This window comes from Bos grunniens, chromosome 29, assembly GCF_055505025.1.
Source record: "Bos grunniens cultivar Pamir isolate PY7600 chromosome 29, Bosgru_T2T1.0, whole genome shotgun sequence".
NCBI classification, from domain to species: Eukaryota; Metazoa; Chordata; class Mammalia; order Artiodactyla; family Bovidae; genus Bos; species Bos grunniens.
In genome coordinates, this window is record NC_141193.1 from 748,200 (window position 1) to 766,127 (window position 17,928).

The 17,928-nt window shown below is 59.4% G+C and overlaps 1 protein-coding gene across 5 annotated transcripts in view; it reads left to right on the top strand.

The window, feature by feature from the left end:
• The window catches only part of AP2A2 (adaptor related protein complex 2 subunit alpha 2), a 67,497-nt gene extending 50,658 nt beyond the window's left edge, over window positions 1-16,839 (top strand). For 2 of the 5 annotated variants that reach the window (XM_086384324.1, XM_086384327.1), the window contains exons 8-22: window positions 51-198; window positions 962-1,130; window positions 2,143-2,280; window positions 3,151-3,333; window positions 3,857-3,954; window positions 4,317-4,548; window positions 4,992-5,165; window positions 9,422-9,582; window positions 12,010-12,092; window positions 13,517-13,606; window positions 14,389-14,512; window positions 15,185-15,301; window positions 15,387-15,456; window positions 15,596-15,730; window positions 16,446-16,839. In XM_086384324.1, the coding sequence (XP_086240450.1) occupies window positions 51-198; window positions 962-1,130; window positions 2,143-2,280; window positions 3,151-3,333; window positions 3,857-3,954; window positions 4,317-4,548; window positions 4,992-5,165; window positions 9,422-9,582; window positions 12,010-12,092; window positions 13,517-13,606; window positions 14,389-14,512; window positions 15,185-15,301; window positions 15,387-15,456; window positions 15,596-15,730; window positions 16,446-16,523 (2,000 nt within the window). In that variant the 3' untranslated portion in view covers window positions 16,524-16,839. Of the gene's footprint in view, window positions 1-47; window positions 199-961; window positions 1,131-2,142; window positions 2,281-3,150; window positions 3,334-3,856; window positions 3,955-4,316; window positions 4,549-4,991; window positions 5,166-9,421; window positions 9,583-12,009; window positions 12,093-13,516; window positions 13,607-14,388; window positions 14,513-15,184; window positions 15,302-15,386; window positions 15,457-15,595; window positions 15,731-16,445 lie in introns of all 5 variants that reach the window. The other 3 variants (XM_086384323.1, XR_015157788.1, XR_015157789.1) reach the window with 3 other exon arrangements.
• The last annotated feature ends 1,089 nt before the right edge of the window (window positions 16,840-17,928 follow it).

Here is a 17,928-nt window from a genome sequence, read left to right on the forward strand (position 1 = left end):
GCAGGGCGGGCCGCAGGGAGCCGCCAATGGCTGTCTGTTTTGCCCAGAAGACCCTGCAGTGCGTGGCCGCCTGACCGAGTGCCTGGAGGCGATTCTCAACAAAGCCCAGGAGCCGCCCAAGTCCAAGAAGGTGCAGCACTCCAACGCCAAGAACGCCGTGCTCTTCGAGGCCATCAGCCTGGTTATCCACCATGACAGGTGGGCCTGCGCGCGCTCAGCCTCCACCCTCCACACACAGCTGGGTGCCGTGCTCTCGCCTCCCCCGGGGGCTCCCCCTTCTCCTGGGCATCCCACCCGGCCAGCCGCTCCCAGGGCCACCCAGGAACCCGTGTGAGCGTGTGTCCCGCGGGCTGCGTGGGTCAAGGCTGTGGCAGGAAGGTGTGTGGAGGCCGCGCTGGGTGGGGTGGGGGTGTCTCCAGGTCCCAGCAGGTGCGCCCACCAGAGTGCCATGGTTCCACGGAGTGGGTACTGTTAGCCAGCTCCCCTGCTGGGGGGTGTACCAGTCTCGGCTGTGTCGGAAGGGCACAGATGTCACGAGGACAGAATGAAAAGCGAGCAAAGACCACCCCCCCAAACCCTGGGGTGCATGGAGCTGGCGCTTGAACACCAGTGACCTCTGTGTACCATCTCCACCTGCGTTTACCTTCTCCACGTCAGGGCTTTCATCCCGCTGTTAGGGGATGAAACAGGCAGGTTCTCTGGCTGAGCGTGTCACCTCTGGTCAAGGCATGATGAAAACTGGGGTCCCCTGGCCAGTTTGGTGTGGAGGCTCAGGTTGCTGGCCAGCCTTGGCCCTCTGGAGGCGGGTCCCGTGGATGCACTGAGAAACGCTCTGGGGGTCCTCGTGTGGTACTGACCAAAGTGAGCGTTAGGCCTTGTGTCCTGGGAGGCCGTGGTGGCTGTGACGGCAGCCCTGGCTGAGCGGGGGACCCCTGCCCACCTGTCTCTCCCGTCTGTGCAGCGAGCCGAACCTGCTGGTCCGGGCCTGTAACCAGCTGGGCCAGTTCCTGCAGCACCGGGAGACCAACCTGCGCTACCTGGCCCTGGAGAGCATGTGCACGCTGGCCAGCTCCGAGTTCTCCCACGAGGCCGTGAAGACGCACATCGAGACGGTCATCAACGCCCTGAAGGCAAGCGCACTGTCCCGTGTCTCAGGCTGGGTGGGAGCTACTCGTGGGTTCCGGGGTCCTACACGCTCGGCCCCGGGGCGGTCTGCTCGGGTGTGTGGGTCCCTGGGTGGTTCTGCGCTTTGCCCTGAGAGGCTGTGCCCACGGGCAGCTCCCGTGGGTCTGGCACGTGGGCAGACCTGCAATAAAAGTTGAGGTCGGTTCAAACCAAAAAAAGAAAGACAAGCTGAGGTCAGTGAAACTGTTCTTTTTGGTGGAAGGATAAGATATTTTGTCCATGTCTGCAAAAAACTCACTCTTGGCAAAAGAATATTTGCTTTCCCAGGGAATTCAAATTCCAGAGCAGGATCTTCTGCTTCAGGAGGGTTTCCTCAGGGTCAGACACAACTGGTCGTGCACGTTAGGAAAGCGGAGGCAGGCGGGGGAGCTCGCGGCTGCCGCCCGGGTCCTACGCTAGAGCTGGGAACAGGTCTCACCCTGTTCCTTGGGGTTTACGTGGACTTACTGGGCATTTTTGGTGTGAGTTTTGAACGTGAGGGCTTCCAAAGGTTGGGAATTTGCTTTCTGGCGTTTTGAATTCTGCCTGGGTGGTTGTGGCGTCTCTTGCAGTCGCTGCCTGGATCAGAAAGCCACCTGTGTGGGCCGTGGCGGCTCTCGGCAGCGCCTCTCCCGCTGTCCAGTGCTGTGGAGCGGCTGCGCCCTCGCTTCTCAGGGTCTGGGGTGGGGCCAGGAGTGGGCACGGTGACGGGCTCCCAGGTGATGCAGAAGGGGCCAGTCTGTGACCACACAGTGGGTGGCCTTTGACCCGCCCCCGCCCCCCCATCCCGGGACAGAGCATGAGCCGGCTTGTCAGAGCAGGAGCCAGGGCAGTGGTTAGTGAGTGGGGTTAGGGCTCCACAGGACACTGGACTTGGATGGTGAGGGGGGCGAGCTCCGAGGGGGGCACTGGGACGGAGGGAGCCCCCCCATGCCCGCCCAGCACCCCTCATGCTGCTGCTCCTGTGCTCACCCCCAGACGGAGCGGGATGTGAGTGTGCGGCAACGGGCCGTGGACCTCCTCTACGCCATGTGCGACCGCAGCAACGCCCAGCAGATCGTGGCTGAGATGCTGAGCTACCTGGAGACAGCGGATTACTCCATCCGAGAAGAGATTGTGAGTCTTGGGGTCTCTGTCATCAGGGCCTCTGTGGTTGCATCTGAGCTGAAGCGCTTCTTCATGGGGTCTGCTACGGGCTGGATGAGAGTGCTGTGCTTTGTTCAGCTTTTTTATCAGCGTTTTCAGTAGAGCTCCAGTTTTTTGGAGTCACTCTGCAGAGGCCCTGATCCTAACTTTGCACCTGCCCTGCAGAGGCCCCGGAGGCAGGGGGCTCAGCACCAAGGGAGCAGGTTGGGGCATGCAGGCACTCGGGCCAGTGTGGCGGTGAGGGGCCTCCAGTGTCCAGCTTTAGGGGCAGCTCCGGGCTTGGAGGACTTGACGCCGAGGGCATTGACAGGGCAGGTGCTCCAGGATGGCCTCTGGGCTCGTTATGGAGGGTCGATGTGGAGGCCAGAGAAGGCGCACAGCAGGTGGACAGGGCTCTGGGGGGTGGTCGGGAGGTCAGGCCGGGGCAAGGTGGGCGTGAGGGCCGCCCTGCCAGAGGGCCGGGCTCTGGGTGCACTGTCCATGCTGCCCAGGGTGGCTCCGTGCAAGCGGAGGCTGTGCCTGCGTAGGCGAGGGGCCTGCTTCCCACAGCCCGGAGCAGGCACCCCCGGGCAGCAGAGAATAGGGAGCAAGTGAGAAGGACTGGTTGGAGCAGGAGGCCAGCGAGCGCGGGGCGTCCTGGGCAGCTGAGTGCGGAGGGGTGGGCGGGGTCCACTGTGCGTCTTGCAGAACCCATCTCACTGGTTCACTCGTTCTACTTGGCGTGTCCTTCCGCATCTGTCCTGGAACCTTAAACTTTCGAGATTCCTTTGAGCAGCTGGGGGCGCTCTGGTGCGGGTTCAGACCCTCCTGAGTCCCTTCCTGGGCGGCTGTGCCCTGCAGGTGCTGAAGGTGGCCATTCTGGCAGAGAAGTACGCCGTGGACTACACGTGGTATGTGGACACCATCCTGAACCTGATCCGCATTGCCGGCGACTACGTGAGTGAAGAGGTGTGGTACCGCGTCATACAGATCGTCATCAACCGGGACGACGTGCAGGGTTACGCCGCCAAGACGGTGTTCGAGGTGTGCCAGCCCTCCCTGCTTCCCTGCCAGCTCTGGGCCCGCGTCCACCTCCACACGTGTCTCAGTGCCGTGTCTCCCTGATTTCCACACGGCTGCCCCGGGTGAGGTGCTCTCGGTCGGCCAGAGACTGCCTGAGCAAGCTGCCCAGGGCAGGGGGCTCCCACTGGCCTCCATGTGCCCCCCGCCCCTGTCCAGGGTCTGAACCATAATTTTTGGGAGCAGCTCTTGTTGAAGGGGTGGGATTGACCGTGGACCTGTCCCCGGGGCTCCCCTGCTGCTGACCCCTCTGCTGAAGTGGCCAGGAGTGGGGGATGGGGTGGGCAGTGTGGTTGGAAGCGGGACAGATGGCTCAGGAGGTTCTGGTGACTGAGGCCATGTGCAGCGCCGGCTCCCTGGGAAGGCCCCTGGGCCGCACTCATGGTTCCTCACGCAGCTCAGCCGCTTTCTCTGGAGGCTGAGCCCATGCCGCCTCTACCTGTGCGTGAGCTCTGGGGCACTGGGTTCAGGGCACGCTCCTCCACAGGCTCTGCAGGCCCCGGCCTGCCACGAGAACCTGGTCAAAGTTGGTGGCTACATCCTCGGGGAGTTCGGGAACTTGATAGCAGGAGACCCAAGGTCCAGGTGAGTCGCCCGGGGGCCAGAGCCCTGTGTCCAGGTGCTGGTCCTGTGCCCCGAGCTCTCACCTGAGGCCTGATTGAGACCAGCTGACATCTTGAAGTCCTGGACAGCCCAGAGTGAGGGCACGTCCGTTCAGGACAACTGTGCAGAATGCGGGGATTCTGGGAGAAAGGAGGTGTGGCTAGTGGCCGACGCTGTTTCGGGGGAGCCTGTACTTGGCCTGGAGCTGGAAACGTGCAGGTCCTGGCGAGGGTGGGGCTCCTCATTGCTCCCTGCTCACCCATCCCCGGGGCTCAGGCAGGGCGGGCGCGGTGCAGCGTGAGACGAGAGGTAACGCTGCCCCGTGTGTCCCCTCCACCCCGCAGCCCCCTGACCCAGTTCCACCTTCTGCACTCCAAGTTCCACCTGTGCAGCGTGCCCACCAGGGCGCTTCTCTTGTCCACCTACATCAAGTTCGTGAACCTCTTCCCGGAGGTGAAGGGCACCATCCAGGACGTGCTGCGCAGTGACAGCCAGCTGAAGAATGCCGACGTGGAGCTGCAGCAGCGTGCGGTCGAGTACCTGCGGCTCAGCACCGTCGCCAGCACCGATATCCTGGTGCGACCCCCCCATCCCCCCCTCCCCATCCCCCCCTGTCATCCCCATCCCCCCCGTCATCCCCATCACCCCCTGTCATCCCCATCCCCACATCCCCCCATCCCCGGGCTGCCCTGTCCCCCATGTCCCCCCATCCCCACCCCACCCCCCATCATCCCCATCCCCCCGTCCCCCCCATTCCCCCTCACTCCTGGGCTGCCTGGTCCCCGCCATCCCCCCGTCCTCCCCCATCCCCCCCATCCCCCCTGTCCCCACCGTTCCCCCAATTCCACCCCATCCCTGGGCCACCTGGTCCCTGCCGTCCCTGCCCCGTTCCCCCCTGTCGTCCCTGCCCCGTTCCCCCCGTCCCGCCGTCCGCCCGCCCCCATCCCTGGGCTGCCCTGGGTAGGGGCTGGAGGCCGTGGGGCTTTGTGCCCTGCTGACCTGGGCTCCTTTCCCACCAGGCAACTGTCCTGGAGGAGATGCCCCCCTTTCCAGAGCGCGAGTCCTCCATCCTGGCCAAGCTCAAGAAGAAGAAGGGTCCAAGCACCGTGACCGACCTGGAGGAGGCCAAGCGGGAGAGAAGCGCCGATGTCAACGGGGGCCCCGAGCCCGCCCTGGCCAGCACCAGCGCTGTGGTGGGTCCTCCCGAGGGCCCCGCCTGCACAAGCTTTGGGGCGCCTGGTGCCCGAGGTTCAGGACCCGGGATGGTGTCCTGGGCGGGCTGACCCAGACACAGTGTCTGTCGTTAGACTGTCAGACGGTCATCTGGGGTCCACGGTCAGTTCCTACGTCTCCTCTTGGCTTTGGATTTGGAAAATGTGGTCATTTTTGGGTGACGGCTGCATGGGGACCTCTCCTGCCAGCCCGGGCTGGTATCCAGGGCCTCCACCTCCTGGGGTCCAGTAGTGAGCGGGTTAGAGCGAGCTCCCTGTTCATACAAGTGCCCTGAGAACGTGCCCTCTGATGTCTGTTGAGGAAGGCGCCGTTTTCAGAGCTGTGTTTCCTCTCTTGTCCCCGTTGGGGGGGGCTCCCAACCACCGCGGGCTTTGTGGCTGCCGCGTCGGGAGGCAGCCTGGAGAGCAGGCCCCACCCTGGATGCTGGTCCGGCGATGTGGCCAGCTGCTCACACTGTCCGGCGGCCCCAGTGAGGATGCGCCCGGGGTAGAGGTGCCGCGTGCTCGTGCGTGGCAGCCTGGGGCCAGGGTGGTTTGTTTATGTATGGCGCCGGGATGCTTGTGTGTGAGCCCTGGCGCTCTACGTGTGGGGGCACTCACCTGACCCCGGGCCCACTGTGAAGCCTGTGCTCACGCCTGGCCCTGGGCTTGGGGCCCGTCACAGTCAGGACCTCCCACCCCAGACCTGGCGCCGGCTCTGCAGAGGTGCCCAGGGTGGTCCTGGGGATGGAGTTCTTGTGTGTCCCCAGGGCTCAGGTGGTCTGATGGGGGCGGGGGAGGTGAGGCAGGAGGGCAGAGAAGGGCCGGGGTCCCTCCTGCGTGGGATTCTCGTCCCAGGGCTTCTGCCTCCAAACTCAGAGGGGAGGCCCCACCTTGAAGTGGCGCTGAGATATCTGGGTTTTATTGGGGAACCTGTTATGCCTTTCACTTCCGTGTAGCATCAGCTGGAATCCCTTTTGCTTAGGGTTGCACGTCCCCCCTGGAGGTGGTTTTGTTTGGGACTGTCCGGGGGGCTCGGCTCCTGTGGCTCCGGGATGCTTGTCTGTGCATCTGTGGAGGTGTCTGCAGGCTGCCTGTCCCCTGGGCTTTGGGCTGGCAGGGGAGCCCAGAGCTGCCCCGCCATGGTCTGCAGCACTTTGAGCAGCTGTAACCTGTGCAGACTGTGCACCAGGCCAGGTCCTTGGGGAGGGTCTCCCCGCGTCCTCAGAAGAGGGCCAGGTCACCGGTGTAGGGAGTGACTCCAGTGTTGCCAGGTGGAGGCCCTGCAAGGGGTCTGGGGAGGGAGCTGGCATCCTGGGGGATCTCCTCAAGGAACCACCTAGCTTTTGTGTGTTCACATTTGACTTAGTGGGACAAAAGGGCTTTTCTACCTTAGAAAGCATTTGAACTGTTCTTCAGAAACCAGTGGTAGACGTCTTGCAGCAGGTGGTGGGGTCCACAGGGGCTCAGGGCCCCCGGGAGCAGCCCCTGAGCTGGTGGGCAGGCTCCCAGCAACCACAGCAACCTGGCTGGTGGGCGGGGATGCCTGTGACTTGTCCCCCAGACTCCCCAGCCGCACCGAAGCTTCTGCTGATCCTTCCCCACCGGTCCTCTGGGCCCTCCCTTCTCCTGGGGATTCCAGCCTGGCCTGTTCTGCATCTGACGCCACCCTGCCCACCAGCCCACTTCCTACTGTGGCTGGGCCTTCGCGAGCTGCCGCCCGTGAGTCCTCAGGCCTCCCAGACCCACGGCCTCTCTGCACACGTGTGTTCTGTGACACTTCCTTGTCTTCATGTGGAATCCATACGTGAGATCATCTGCCTACACATGTAGTTGTCTAAGAAGTGCAGTGCAGTGTTCCAGATGTTAAAGGGAGATAAGTAGTAACTTGTGCTGAGGTCGTGGTTTCACCCAGGATGTCACCTAGAGCTGGACATCCTGGGATGTGAAGTCAAGAGGGCTTTAGGAAGCGTTTCTGTGAACAAAGCTAGTGGAGGTCATGAAATTCCAGCTAAGCTGTTTTGAATCCTGAAAGATGATGCTGTTAATGCGCTGTACTCAGTATGCCAGCAAGTTTGGAAAATTCAGCAGTGGCCACAGGACTGGAAAAGGTGAGTTTTTATTCCAGTCCCTAAGAAGTTCTATGCCAAAGAATGTTCAAACTGCCTCACAATTGTCATTTCACATGCTAGCAAGATAACGCTCAAAATCCTTCAAGCTTGGTTTCAGCAGAATGTGAACCAAGAACTTTGAGATATAGACGCTGGATTTAGAAAAGGCAGAGGAACCAGAGATGAAATTGCCAACATTTGATCATGGAGAAAGCAAGGGAATTCCAGAGAAACATCTGCTGCTGCATCATTGACTACAGTACAGCTTTTGTGTGGATCACAACAAACCGGAAAATCTCTTAAGGAGGTGGGACTACCAGACCACCTTCCCTGTCTTCTGAGAAATCTGTATACAGGTCAAGAAGCAATAGTTAGAACGACATGGAACAACGAAGTGGTTCCCAATTGGGAAAGGCTGTATATTGTCACCTTGCTTATTTAACTTCTATGCAGAGTACATCATGTGAAATGCTGGGCTGGTTGAATCACAAACTAGAATCAAGATTGCTTGGAGAAATATCAACAACCTCAGATAAGCAGATGATATCACTCTAATGGCACAAAGTGAAGAGGAAGTAAAGAGCGAGCCTCTCGATGAGGGTTAAAGAGGAGAGTGGAGAATGCTGGCTTAAAGCTCAACATTCAAAAACTAGGTGCCATCTCGTCCCATCCTGTGTGTGTGCTGAGTTGCTTCAGTTGTGTCCAACTCTGTGACCCTTTGGACTATTGCCTGTCAAGTTCCTCTGTCGATGGGATTCTCTGGTCCCATCACTTCTTGGCAAGTAGAAGGGGAAAAAGCGGAAGCACAGACAGATTTTATTTTCTTGGGCTCTCAAATCACTGCGGATGGTGACTGCAGCCATGAAATTAAGACACTTGTTCCTCGGAAGAAGAGCTGTGGCAAACCTGGACAGTGTGGTCAACAGCAGAGGCGCTAGCTTGCCGACAAAGCCCCGCGCAGTCAGCGCTGCGGCTCTGCCGGTGATCACGTGCAGATGTGAGGGTTGGACCATAGACACGGAAGGCTGAGCTCCGAAGAACGATGCTTCTGAACTGTGGTGCTGGAGAAGGCTTGAGAATCCCTTGGACTGCAAGGAGATCCAACCAGTCTGTCCTGAAGGAAGTCAGTCCTGAATATTCATTGGAAGGACTGATGCTGACATGGAAGCTCTAATACCTTTTGGCCACCTGATGTGAAGAATTCATTCATTTGAAAAGACCCTGATGCTGGGAAAGATTGAAGGCAGGAGGAGAAGGGGATGACAGGATGAGATGGTTGGATGGCATCACGGACTCAATGGACATGAGTCTGAGTAAACTCTGGGAGTTGGTGATGGACAGGGAGGCCTGATATGCTGCAGCCCGTGCGGTCTTACAGAGTCGGTAACTACTGAGTGACTGAACACCTGCGCATGGTCCCCACGTGTAAGTCCTCAGTATAACCTGAGGGCAGACGGGCTGTTGCCTGGGTTGGGTGCGTCCGCGTGCTGGAGAGAGGAGGGGTGGCTCTTAAACATGAGTGCTCCAGAACCAGCGTGGTGCTCACTGCAGGCACGCAGTGACTCCAGGAGGGACTCGGGAGTTGTAAGTGGACGCTGGCCCGCAGGAGGGTCCAAATGAGTTCTCACAGGCCGGGTTCTTGCTTCAACATGATCCTCAGGATCATAAGAACCCTGTGGGCTTCTGGAACTTGTGTGCCCGGGCAGGGGCAGTGCACCCCTGTGCAGCGGGCAGGGGACGCGTGAGTGACTGTGACGAGCTGCGCGCTGCGTCTCCTGTGGTCTGAGAGGGCCGGAAGGACGTTGTTCTTTGTCTGCTGCCTCGTGTCAAAACGTAAAAAGCCAAACAACAAAGCAGTTAGAGAGATCTATTCTGCAGAACTTTTATCTGCTTTTTCTCTGTAACACAGTAGGACTTAGAGACATTTGAGGGTGCATGCTAATGTGGTTCCTGCTTAGTCATTTCACCTCTTAAGACTCTCTTAGATGCTTGACAGTAACGTGCAGAGCTGTGTTCCTAAAACCAGACGTTGCTTTTTGGCGCTGTGGGTGGTGAGGACACAGGCACTTGCACTGCGTGAAGTCGTGCCCGGCAGCTTCTGCACTGACCTCTTTCCCTGTTTTCCAGTCCACGCCGTCTCCATCGGCAGACCTCCTGGGTCTGGGGGCTGCACCCCCTGTCCCCGCAGGCCCCCCGCCCTCTTCTGGCGGGCTGCTCGTGGATGTCTTCTCAGACTCGCCCTCCGCGGCTGCGCCCCTGGCTCCCGGCTCCGAGGACAACTTTGCCAGGTAGTCTGCCTCCCGTCCCGAGGGGGCCTCCCTCTCTCCTGAGTGTGTCCCAGCCAGGCGGCAGGCGGCAGCCAGCGTCCATCCCTGCAGCCCCTCACCCTGCTGGGCCTGTGCCCTGGACTCCCTGTCTCCAGTTACTGAGGAAGCTGGGACTCCAGGTGGGCGAGGGAGCGGGCCGCCCCAGGGCTCTCGCTGTAGCTCACCCCATCCTCTGCACTGTGCTCCTGGTCCTCCAGTTATGCCCACGGCTGCCCTCCAGGGGCCCAGCTGGTGTTTAAGAAGCGCTCTTCAGTTGCATAGTCGCTGCTTTGTCTCGTGGGATCTGTGCCAACAGACCCTACAGGCCCTTCCTGTGCCGCCTCTGTCCGCTCTCCACTCGTCACCTGTGTGACCGGTGTCCCACATCGGTGTCCCTGCTGTGGGCTGGCGGAGTGCTGCATGGGCTTGCCTTCGCTGGGTTCCCTGAGGCCTCCCTCCCTCCCTGCCCCCAGTGCTTGGTGGGTCCTGTCCCTTCTCGGCTTGCTCTTTGTGCCTCTGTCTCTTGAATCTTACGTCTGGATGAAAGGTGGGCACCCCCCACCAAGAGCAGAGCGGCTGCCCGGCCTCGGTCCTGGGCTGTGGCGGCGGCTGTGGTCTGCAGCCTCCACCCTCTGCCCGCACCGCACGCCACCTGCTTCCTATGTTGCGGGAGTGACTGGGCGGGCAGCCGTGCAGGGCTCCTCCTTGTCTGGCTGTGGCTGAAAACACTTTTTTTTAGATTGAGATGTAGTTGGTTGGTTTATAGCGTCATGTCAGTGACTCACAGCTTCTGTAGACTCCAGAACACCGGCTGTCTAACCCGAGCGCAGGGCGCGTCCGGATCGCTTCCTGTGCGCCCCTGTCTGCACCTCCCCACCCCCACCCCGGCTTCCCTTCCACTTTCTTCTCCCCTCTGGTAACCGCTGGTGTCTCCTCTGTCTGTGAGTCTGCTTCTGTTGGTTACATTCGTTTAGTTCTTCGGTTCCACGTGTGAATGGTGACACACAGTCTCTGTCGCTCTGGTTCATTTCTCTTCCCATAATGCCCTCCGGCCCACCCATGTTGTCACACGTGACAGTTTCATTCTTTTCCGTGGCTGAGTAGTACTGTGTCACGTATGTGTGTGCGTGCGTGTGTACGTGTGTATACACACACACACCCCACGTCGGTATCCACTCACCCACTGACGGACCCTTGGGTGGCTTCCGTATCTTGCTGTTGTGAACGGTGCCGTGCTGACTGTGGGGCACGTGGACGGGCGTTCACCCTGGACTGGGATTGCTGAGCCATGTGGTCGTCCTGGGTGGGGAAGACCCCCTGAAGAAGGGAATGGCAGCCCACTCCACTGTTCTTGCCTGGAGAATCCCATGGACAGAGGAGCCTGGCGGGCTACAGCCCATGGGGTCACAGAGTTGGGCACGACTCTGCGACTGGCCCTTCCCCTTTCTCGGCAGCCCTAGCGTTGTTCTCTGAGGACTTGGTGCCGGGCCCGCGTCTGCAGCAGCTCTCACCCGCCAGCAGCGTGCGCGGGCCCTCCCCCGCCGTGTGCTCACTGACACGTGTCTCTGTCCGTGGTGACGGCTGTTCTGACCTGTGTGAGGTGACACCTTATTGTTCTGGTCCCCATCTCCCTGATGGTTAGTGATGTTGACCATCTTTTCACCTGCCTGTGGCCATCTGTATGTCTTCTTTGGAAAAGTGTCGGTTCAGGTCCTCTGCCCTTTTTTTAATTGGGTGGCTTGGTTGCTGTGATTTGAGCTGCATGAGCTGTCTGTATGGTTGGAGGTTAACCCTGCGCTGGTTCTGCCGTTTGCACATGTTTTCTCCCGTTCATTGGGTTTTGCTGATGGTTCTCTACCGTGTGAAAGCTTTTAATTAGATCCCATTTGTTTTTGCATTTGTTTCCTTTGCCCCAAGCTGATCCAGGGAAATACCTCCTGTGATGTATGTGAAAGAGCGCTCTGCCCATGTTCTCTCCTAGGAGTTCAGTGGTCTCAGGTCTCACATTCAGGTCTTTCACCTGCTTCAAGTTCATTTTGCGTGTGGTGTGAGAAGGTGTTCTGGTTTTGTTGTCTTCCACGGAGCTTTGCCAGCACCAGGGGCCAGGGGAGCAGGGGAGGGCCGGGCGGTGCGGGGGTGTGTGGGGGTGCCTGTGTCAGTGGGGAGCCGCGGGCAGGTGAGCAGCACTGTCACGGAAAGCAGGCTGACCCGCCACTGAGGGCCCCGCTCGACTCACCTCCTGTCTGCGGGGGCGCTTGCAGCAGTGCCCATTGGAATGTCGCCTGCTTTTCTTGTTCTGTCCCAGAGAAGGTTTCCAGCCTTCGTGTTCCTTAAACCCCTTTTCAGAACTTACCTTGGTATTTTCACTGGGTGACTTTGAGTGACTCACACGCTGTTCCTTGTCCCCAGGTTTGTCTGTAAAAATAACGGTGTGTTGTTTGAAAACCAGCTGCTTCAGATCGGACTGAAGTCTGAGTTTCGGCAGAATTTAGGTATGCGTTTTACTTCTTTAATGAAAACGTCTCTTTTAAGGGTCTAGTTTCCAGAATATATAAAGGATTCCAAGTCAAAAACAGGGAAAGAACCAGATGAAAAAATGGGCAAAAGTCTTGAATAGACATTTCTTTGAGGAAGACATTCAGGTGTCCAGAAGCGCTAGACAAGGTGCCTGCATCACTAACAACCTGGGGATGTGGTGAGGCCACACTGAGGTGTGTTCACACCTGCAGCGGCTGCCGTGAGCGCAGAGCCAGCGCCGGCGGCCGGGAGGGACCGGAGCCCCGCGCGCTGTTGGTAGGCCTGTCAGTGGGGCGGCTGTTGCGGAAACAGTGGAGGTTTCTTACAAGATTAAAAGTGGGATCACCGTATACGTGACCTAGCCTTTCCTCTTCTGGGTGTTTACCCAAAAGATGTGACAAGAAAGCAGGGCTGAGCATACACTTGCACACCCACATTCGCAGCAGCATCACGCACAGTCGCCAAAAGGCGGAGACAGCCCCAGTGCCCACCCCGATGAGTGCATACACCGAATGTGGGGTAAACCCACCACGGGTGTTACTCAGCCTTACAGGGGAAGGAAACCCTGACACAGGCTGCAGCGTGGATGACCCTTGAGGACGTGATGCTCAGAGAAATAATCCAGGCACAGAAGGACAGATGCTGTCTGACTTCCCCCAGAAGAGGTCCCTGGAGGGGTCTCATCCATAGACACAGGAAGTAGACTGGGGGCCGGGGGCTGAGGCCGTGTGGGGAGGGGAGTGAGTGTCCAGTGGGGATGGCGTGTCCGTTTGGGAAGATGAACAGATTTCTGGGGATGATGGTGGGGAAGGTAACACAGCCAGGGGAATGTTCTAGTGTCCCAAGCTGTGCGACTGGAAATGGTTAGATGGTAAATTGCAGGGTATGTATATTTTACCACACTTGTTAAAAAAGCTGTTTTTGCTCCCCCCATATCCCCCCCAAAATTACACACGCTGACTGTTGGGATAGCCCTCTCCCCGTACCCTCCTGGAGCCTGTCCTGGAAGTGAGTGGGGAGTAAGCAGGGAGGAGGCGGTGTGTCTGCCCCGCAGGGACCCCGACTCTTCTCACTGAAACTCAGAACTTCGCGTGGAGCTTAGGCGTTAACTCTGGGCTGCCGTGGGGTCAGCCAGGCGCTCGGTGTTCCTTACACCGTGGGGGAGCCATGCACACCTGCGTGTGCTCTAGGAGGTGTGAGGTCATGTTCCATCCTGGACTCCACGGGCGCAGACGTTCACGGAGGCCTGCGTGACATCTTCTGCTCTGATGGCACAGGGCTCCCCACGCTACGGCCGAGGGCTCGGGGTGCAGTCGGGGTGGGGTGGGGGCTCTGCTTTCCCCCTGCAGCTCAGGGGCTGTGATGCGCCCTGTGAACAAGCTGCTCTGCTTCCTTCCAGGTCGGATGTTCATATTTTATGGTAACAAGACCTCCACACAGTTCCTGAATTTTACTCCGACACTTATCTGTTCGGACGACCTCCAGGCCAATATCCTTGGTCCTGTTGCCCCTCGGGCCACAGGCAGAGTGGGTGGGAGGATGGACTGGGAGGACGGACGCTCCTGGGGCTGGTCCTGCAGCTTCAGGGTCTCTGACTGCTCTCAGGCTGTGTGTCCATAACCCTGAGAACTGTCTGCAGGCGCGCTCCAGCCTCTTGTCCCTAGAGGAGTCCCCAGGCAGAGCCAGGGCTGGGGCACCGGGACCCGCTGCAGTCGCAGACAGCCCTGGCGGACAGCAAGGCTGGGCATGAGCGCCTCCCGTCCGTCAGCCTCGCCATGTAGGGGTCTGTCTGGGAGGATGGACTCCCAGATAGTGAGGGGTGGGCGGCCGAACTTGACCGCCAAGGACACCACCTTCTTTGGAGAAACTGTGTGAAGCAGGAACCTCCTCACCTCAGACCAGATCTATTTTTCAGTGAGTTCAGTTGTGTCTGACTCTCTGCGACCCCGTGGAGTGGAGCACGCCAGGCTTCCCTGTCCACCACCAACTCCCAGAGCTTGTTCAAACTCATGTCCATTGAGTTGGTGATGCCATCCAACCATCTCATCTTCTGTTGTGCCCTTCTCCTCCTAAGATCTATTTTTAAGATAAACACCTTTCAAACGTAGACTGTTGATGCTCAGTGTTTGTGGCTAGCCGTTAAAGACAGCATGCAGGTTTTGTCTGCAGGCAGGATGAGTGCTCTGTCCTGCTGAGCCCCTCCTGGCGCCCCTATGGCCGCAGGGCTCAGCTGCATTGCCCTCATTCCCTCGGCATCCTTGACTCCCGCACATCTGAGCCTGCAGACCAAGCCCGTGGACCCAACTGTGGATGGGGGCGCACAGGTGCAGCAGGCGGTCAACATTGAGTGTGTGTCCGACTTCATGGAGGCGCCGGTCCTCAACATCCAGTTCAGGTGGGTGTCAGGCCAGGACAGTGCGTGGCTGTAGCTGTCAGTGCCGTGGCGGGGGCCTGCTGCCCGGAGGCCGGCTGCGCAGGAGTGCCGGTGAGGGTCCTCCCTGGGTGCGTGCTCTGTGTCACACGCCCCACACACAGACTGCCTGTCTTTGTAGCATGTTTGTGTTTTTGCTGTGCTCGTTCCTGCTGTTTTTCAGTGACCAGTAGAGTGAGTGACCAGGCTACCCTGTTGGGTATTTGTAACTTTAAATTTTGGAAAAGCATGCTCTGAAACATGAGCTACGTAGAGACCTGAAGACAGTGTACCGTGTAATATCTAGGGAAATAGATGTGCAGAATTTTGTTTCATTCTGTAGGCACTCTTCTTTAGTCATTTTATGGAAAAAAGGAACGACCCACGCAATTTAAACTGACTTGGACTGCTGGGGAACGAGAAGAGGTGGCAACTGTCCGTGGTCATTGTGACCAATCTGGCAGCGTTGGCTGAGGGTGTGTTTCCCAGTGTCCTCGGCTCTCGATGACTGTGTGCTGGAGATGGACAGTCTTCCTGGGGCCCCGGGCCGCCCTTCTGTGCCCCAGGGGTCTCGCACTCAGGATCTGGTCCTGGCCGAGTCTCGGGTTTTCTGCGTATTTGTGGACTCCTCCCAGGGGACCTCTGTGTTGCTCACAGGTATGGGGGAACCTTTCAGAATGTGTCTGTGAAGCTGCCTATCACACTCAACAAGTTTTTCCAGCCCACGGAAATGGCTTCTCAGGATTTCTTCCAGCGCTGGAAGCAGCTGAGCAAGTGAGTGGCAGCTTGTCCGTAGGTGGGCAGGTGGGCGGGGCCCAGGCTGCAGCCCGCTGACAGGATGGCTGCTCTGTCCCCACAGCCCCCAGCAGGAGGTGCAGAGCATCTTCAAGGCCAAGCACCCGATGGACACAGAGGTCACCAAGGCCAAGGTACCGGTGTGGCGATGGACGTTCCCAGGTCGGGGCGTGGCCTGGCCCTCTCAGGAGGCTGGTGTGTGCTCCTCTTGGAGGACGCTCCCCTCTGCCGTCGCTGGTGCCATGGGCTCCTGTTTCTCCCCTTTCTTCCCAGATTATCGGCTTTGGCTCTGCGCTCCTGGAGGAAGTCGACCCTAATCCTGCGAACTTTGTGGGCGCCGGCATCATACACACCAGGACCGCCCAGATTGGGTGCCTGCTGCGTCTGGAGCCCAACCTGCAAGCCCAGGTGCAGCCCTGTGACGTCACTGAACACGCTTGAGTGGTGTTTACTGCAGTGGAGTTTATGCACAGGGAGATGGGCGGGTCCCGGGCTGGTCGTCTGGTGCGCTGCACAGCGGCGCACACCTGCGTCACCACCACTGCCGCCCACTGGCGCACGTGACACCCCATCGCTCCACGAAGTTCCTGGGCACCTCGTCGGCCCTGGCCTCCTGGGAGGCCGCGCTCTGCGGCGTGGGGCCCCCGCTTCGGCAGGCGCTTGTTGCTGCCGTGTCCGTGGGGGCCCTGTGGAACGTGTGTCTCCCTGTGGGGAGGGCACTGTTGGCTCGCCCAGCACGCCTGTCCGTGGACGTGCGGCTGCTGCAAACACCGGGTGTCTTTTGTGTGCATGTGGCTTCATTTTTCGTGGGTGCCACCCAGGTGGGCTGGCAGGCTCACGGCGTCCAGGCACCGTCAGCGTTGCTGCCCCACCGCAGTGCGGTCCTGATGCCCAGCAGCTGTGCTTGAAGGCTCCAGTTGGCCCCCATGTACACGAGTGCTTGTTATGTCAAGCTTTTATTTTAGCTGAAAGTGCCTTTGATGCTTGAGTCTGTCAAACTGGGTGCCTTCAGGGAAGGGCTGAGCAGGGCCTTTGGGGGCTGCTCGTCAGGGCCTGGCCCCAAGGTGGTCTGCTGCCCGGAGCGCCCCTACCCCACCACTACCTGCTGTGTTCTCTGTTCCAGATGTACCGACTGACACTGCGGACGAGCAGGGAGACTGTCTCTCAGAGGTTGTGTGAATTGCTGTCAGAACAGTTTTAAAGCAGCAAGGGCGGAGTGTCAGGCTCCCGTCTGTGCATCTCTTCTCGTCTCCACCGCTGTCTTTGTTGCTGAGCTGCAGGTCCGTGCCCTGCCCGGCGTCGCAGCCCCCAGCGCCTCCCAGCCCCGCCCCTCGGCCTCGTCCCTCCTGGGGATGGATTCGGAGCCTGTGTGCCCTTGAGGAAGAGGAGGCTCAGCCTGGACCCAGCCAGCCTGCCGAGTCAGGAAGAAGGGCATGGCTCCCGGGATCAACTCTTACAGAAATCAAAGACAGTTCTGTGGTTAAGTCTGCACATTAAAGGGAAATTAGAAGTTCAAATGAAAGTGGAAAGTTTTTTTTGAAATTCTCTCAGGGTGCCGTGTCTCTTATTGGTAGTTCATCTCTGATGCCCTCAGAGGAGAGGCGGTGTTCTGTCTGCAGGACTAGATCTCGGCTGCTTGGATGGGTGATGGGGAGGCTGCCATGGCTGTGGGTGTATTTGCTAGGGGCCTGGGGGCCTGTGGAGGCTGAGTTCTGCATCTACAAGTTAAGACGGGGTTGTGTTCTCAGTGACTGTCAGGGAAAACTTGTCCTGCCTAGACTGAGTGCGGCTTCCCTCCCCAGCACTGTGTTGTTAAAGGGAGGCTTGTAAGGCCCTCCGACTGAGTCCTGGTGTGCACAGGGGGAGGAGGGTCCCTGGTGGCCCTGGAGGGTGTGTTCCTGGCCTCACGCGTCTTTGAATTCATTTGGGTCATGGTCACCACAGCGGCCCAGGGCTGGGTCCCGGTTGTGATTGCAGGGTGTGGCATGGCTTCTAGAGAATATTCTGGAAGGTGAGCCGTCTCTTCCCTGTGCAGTGTCCCTAACCTGTTGGGGTCACGACTGCAGGCTGAGGTGCCGTGGACCCTGACCGGTGGGTGGGAGCAGGGAGGCCTGTGTGCTGGGGGGCGGGCCTGAGGTGGCAACAGCCCCCACGTGCCTGGCTGTCCATGCCTCACCTGCACCCTGAGGTGCCGAGGTGGGGCCTGTGTCGTTCCCTGGGTTTCCAGGGGAGACCAGGCTGCTCACCGCCCCGTGGGGGCCGCCACATGGGTCGGGAACGTGGCGGCCCTCTGCCGGGTGCAGGTCCTTGGGGAGGCAACTTCCGGGAGTCGCCAAGTGGGTGCTGGGGCCCCACCATACCGCTGATGCCCCACTCAAGGTTCCCACACCTGGCACCCTGCACAGTCCTCCATGTGCAGCCATGGGGCCTGAGGCTATGCGTGAGAGGCAGCTGGTGGCGCCACTCGGCACGGCAGGTGGATGGTGTGGCCGTCCTGCTTTTTGTTCAAGCCCCAGTTTGTGGACTGCCCAGCTCTGGGCTGGTTTCCTCTTAGCCGATGCCCTCCCTCCACCCACCATTCTAGCTGAGTGTCCATCTGCAAAGCA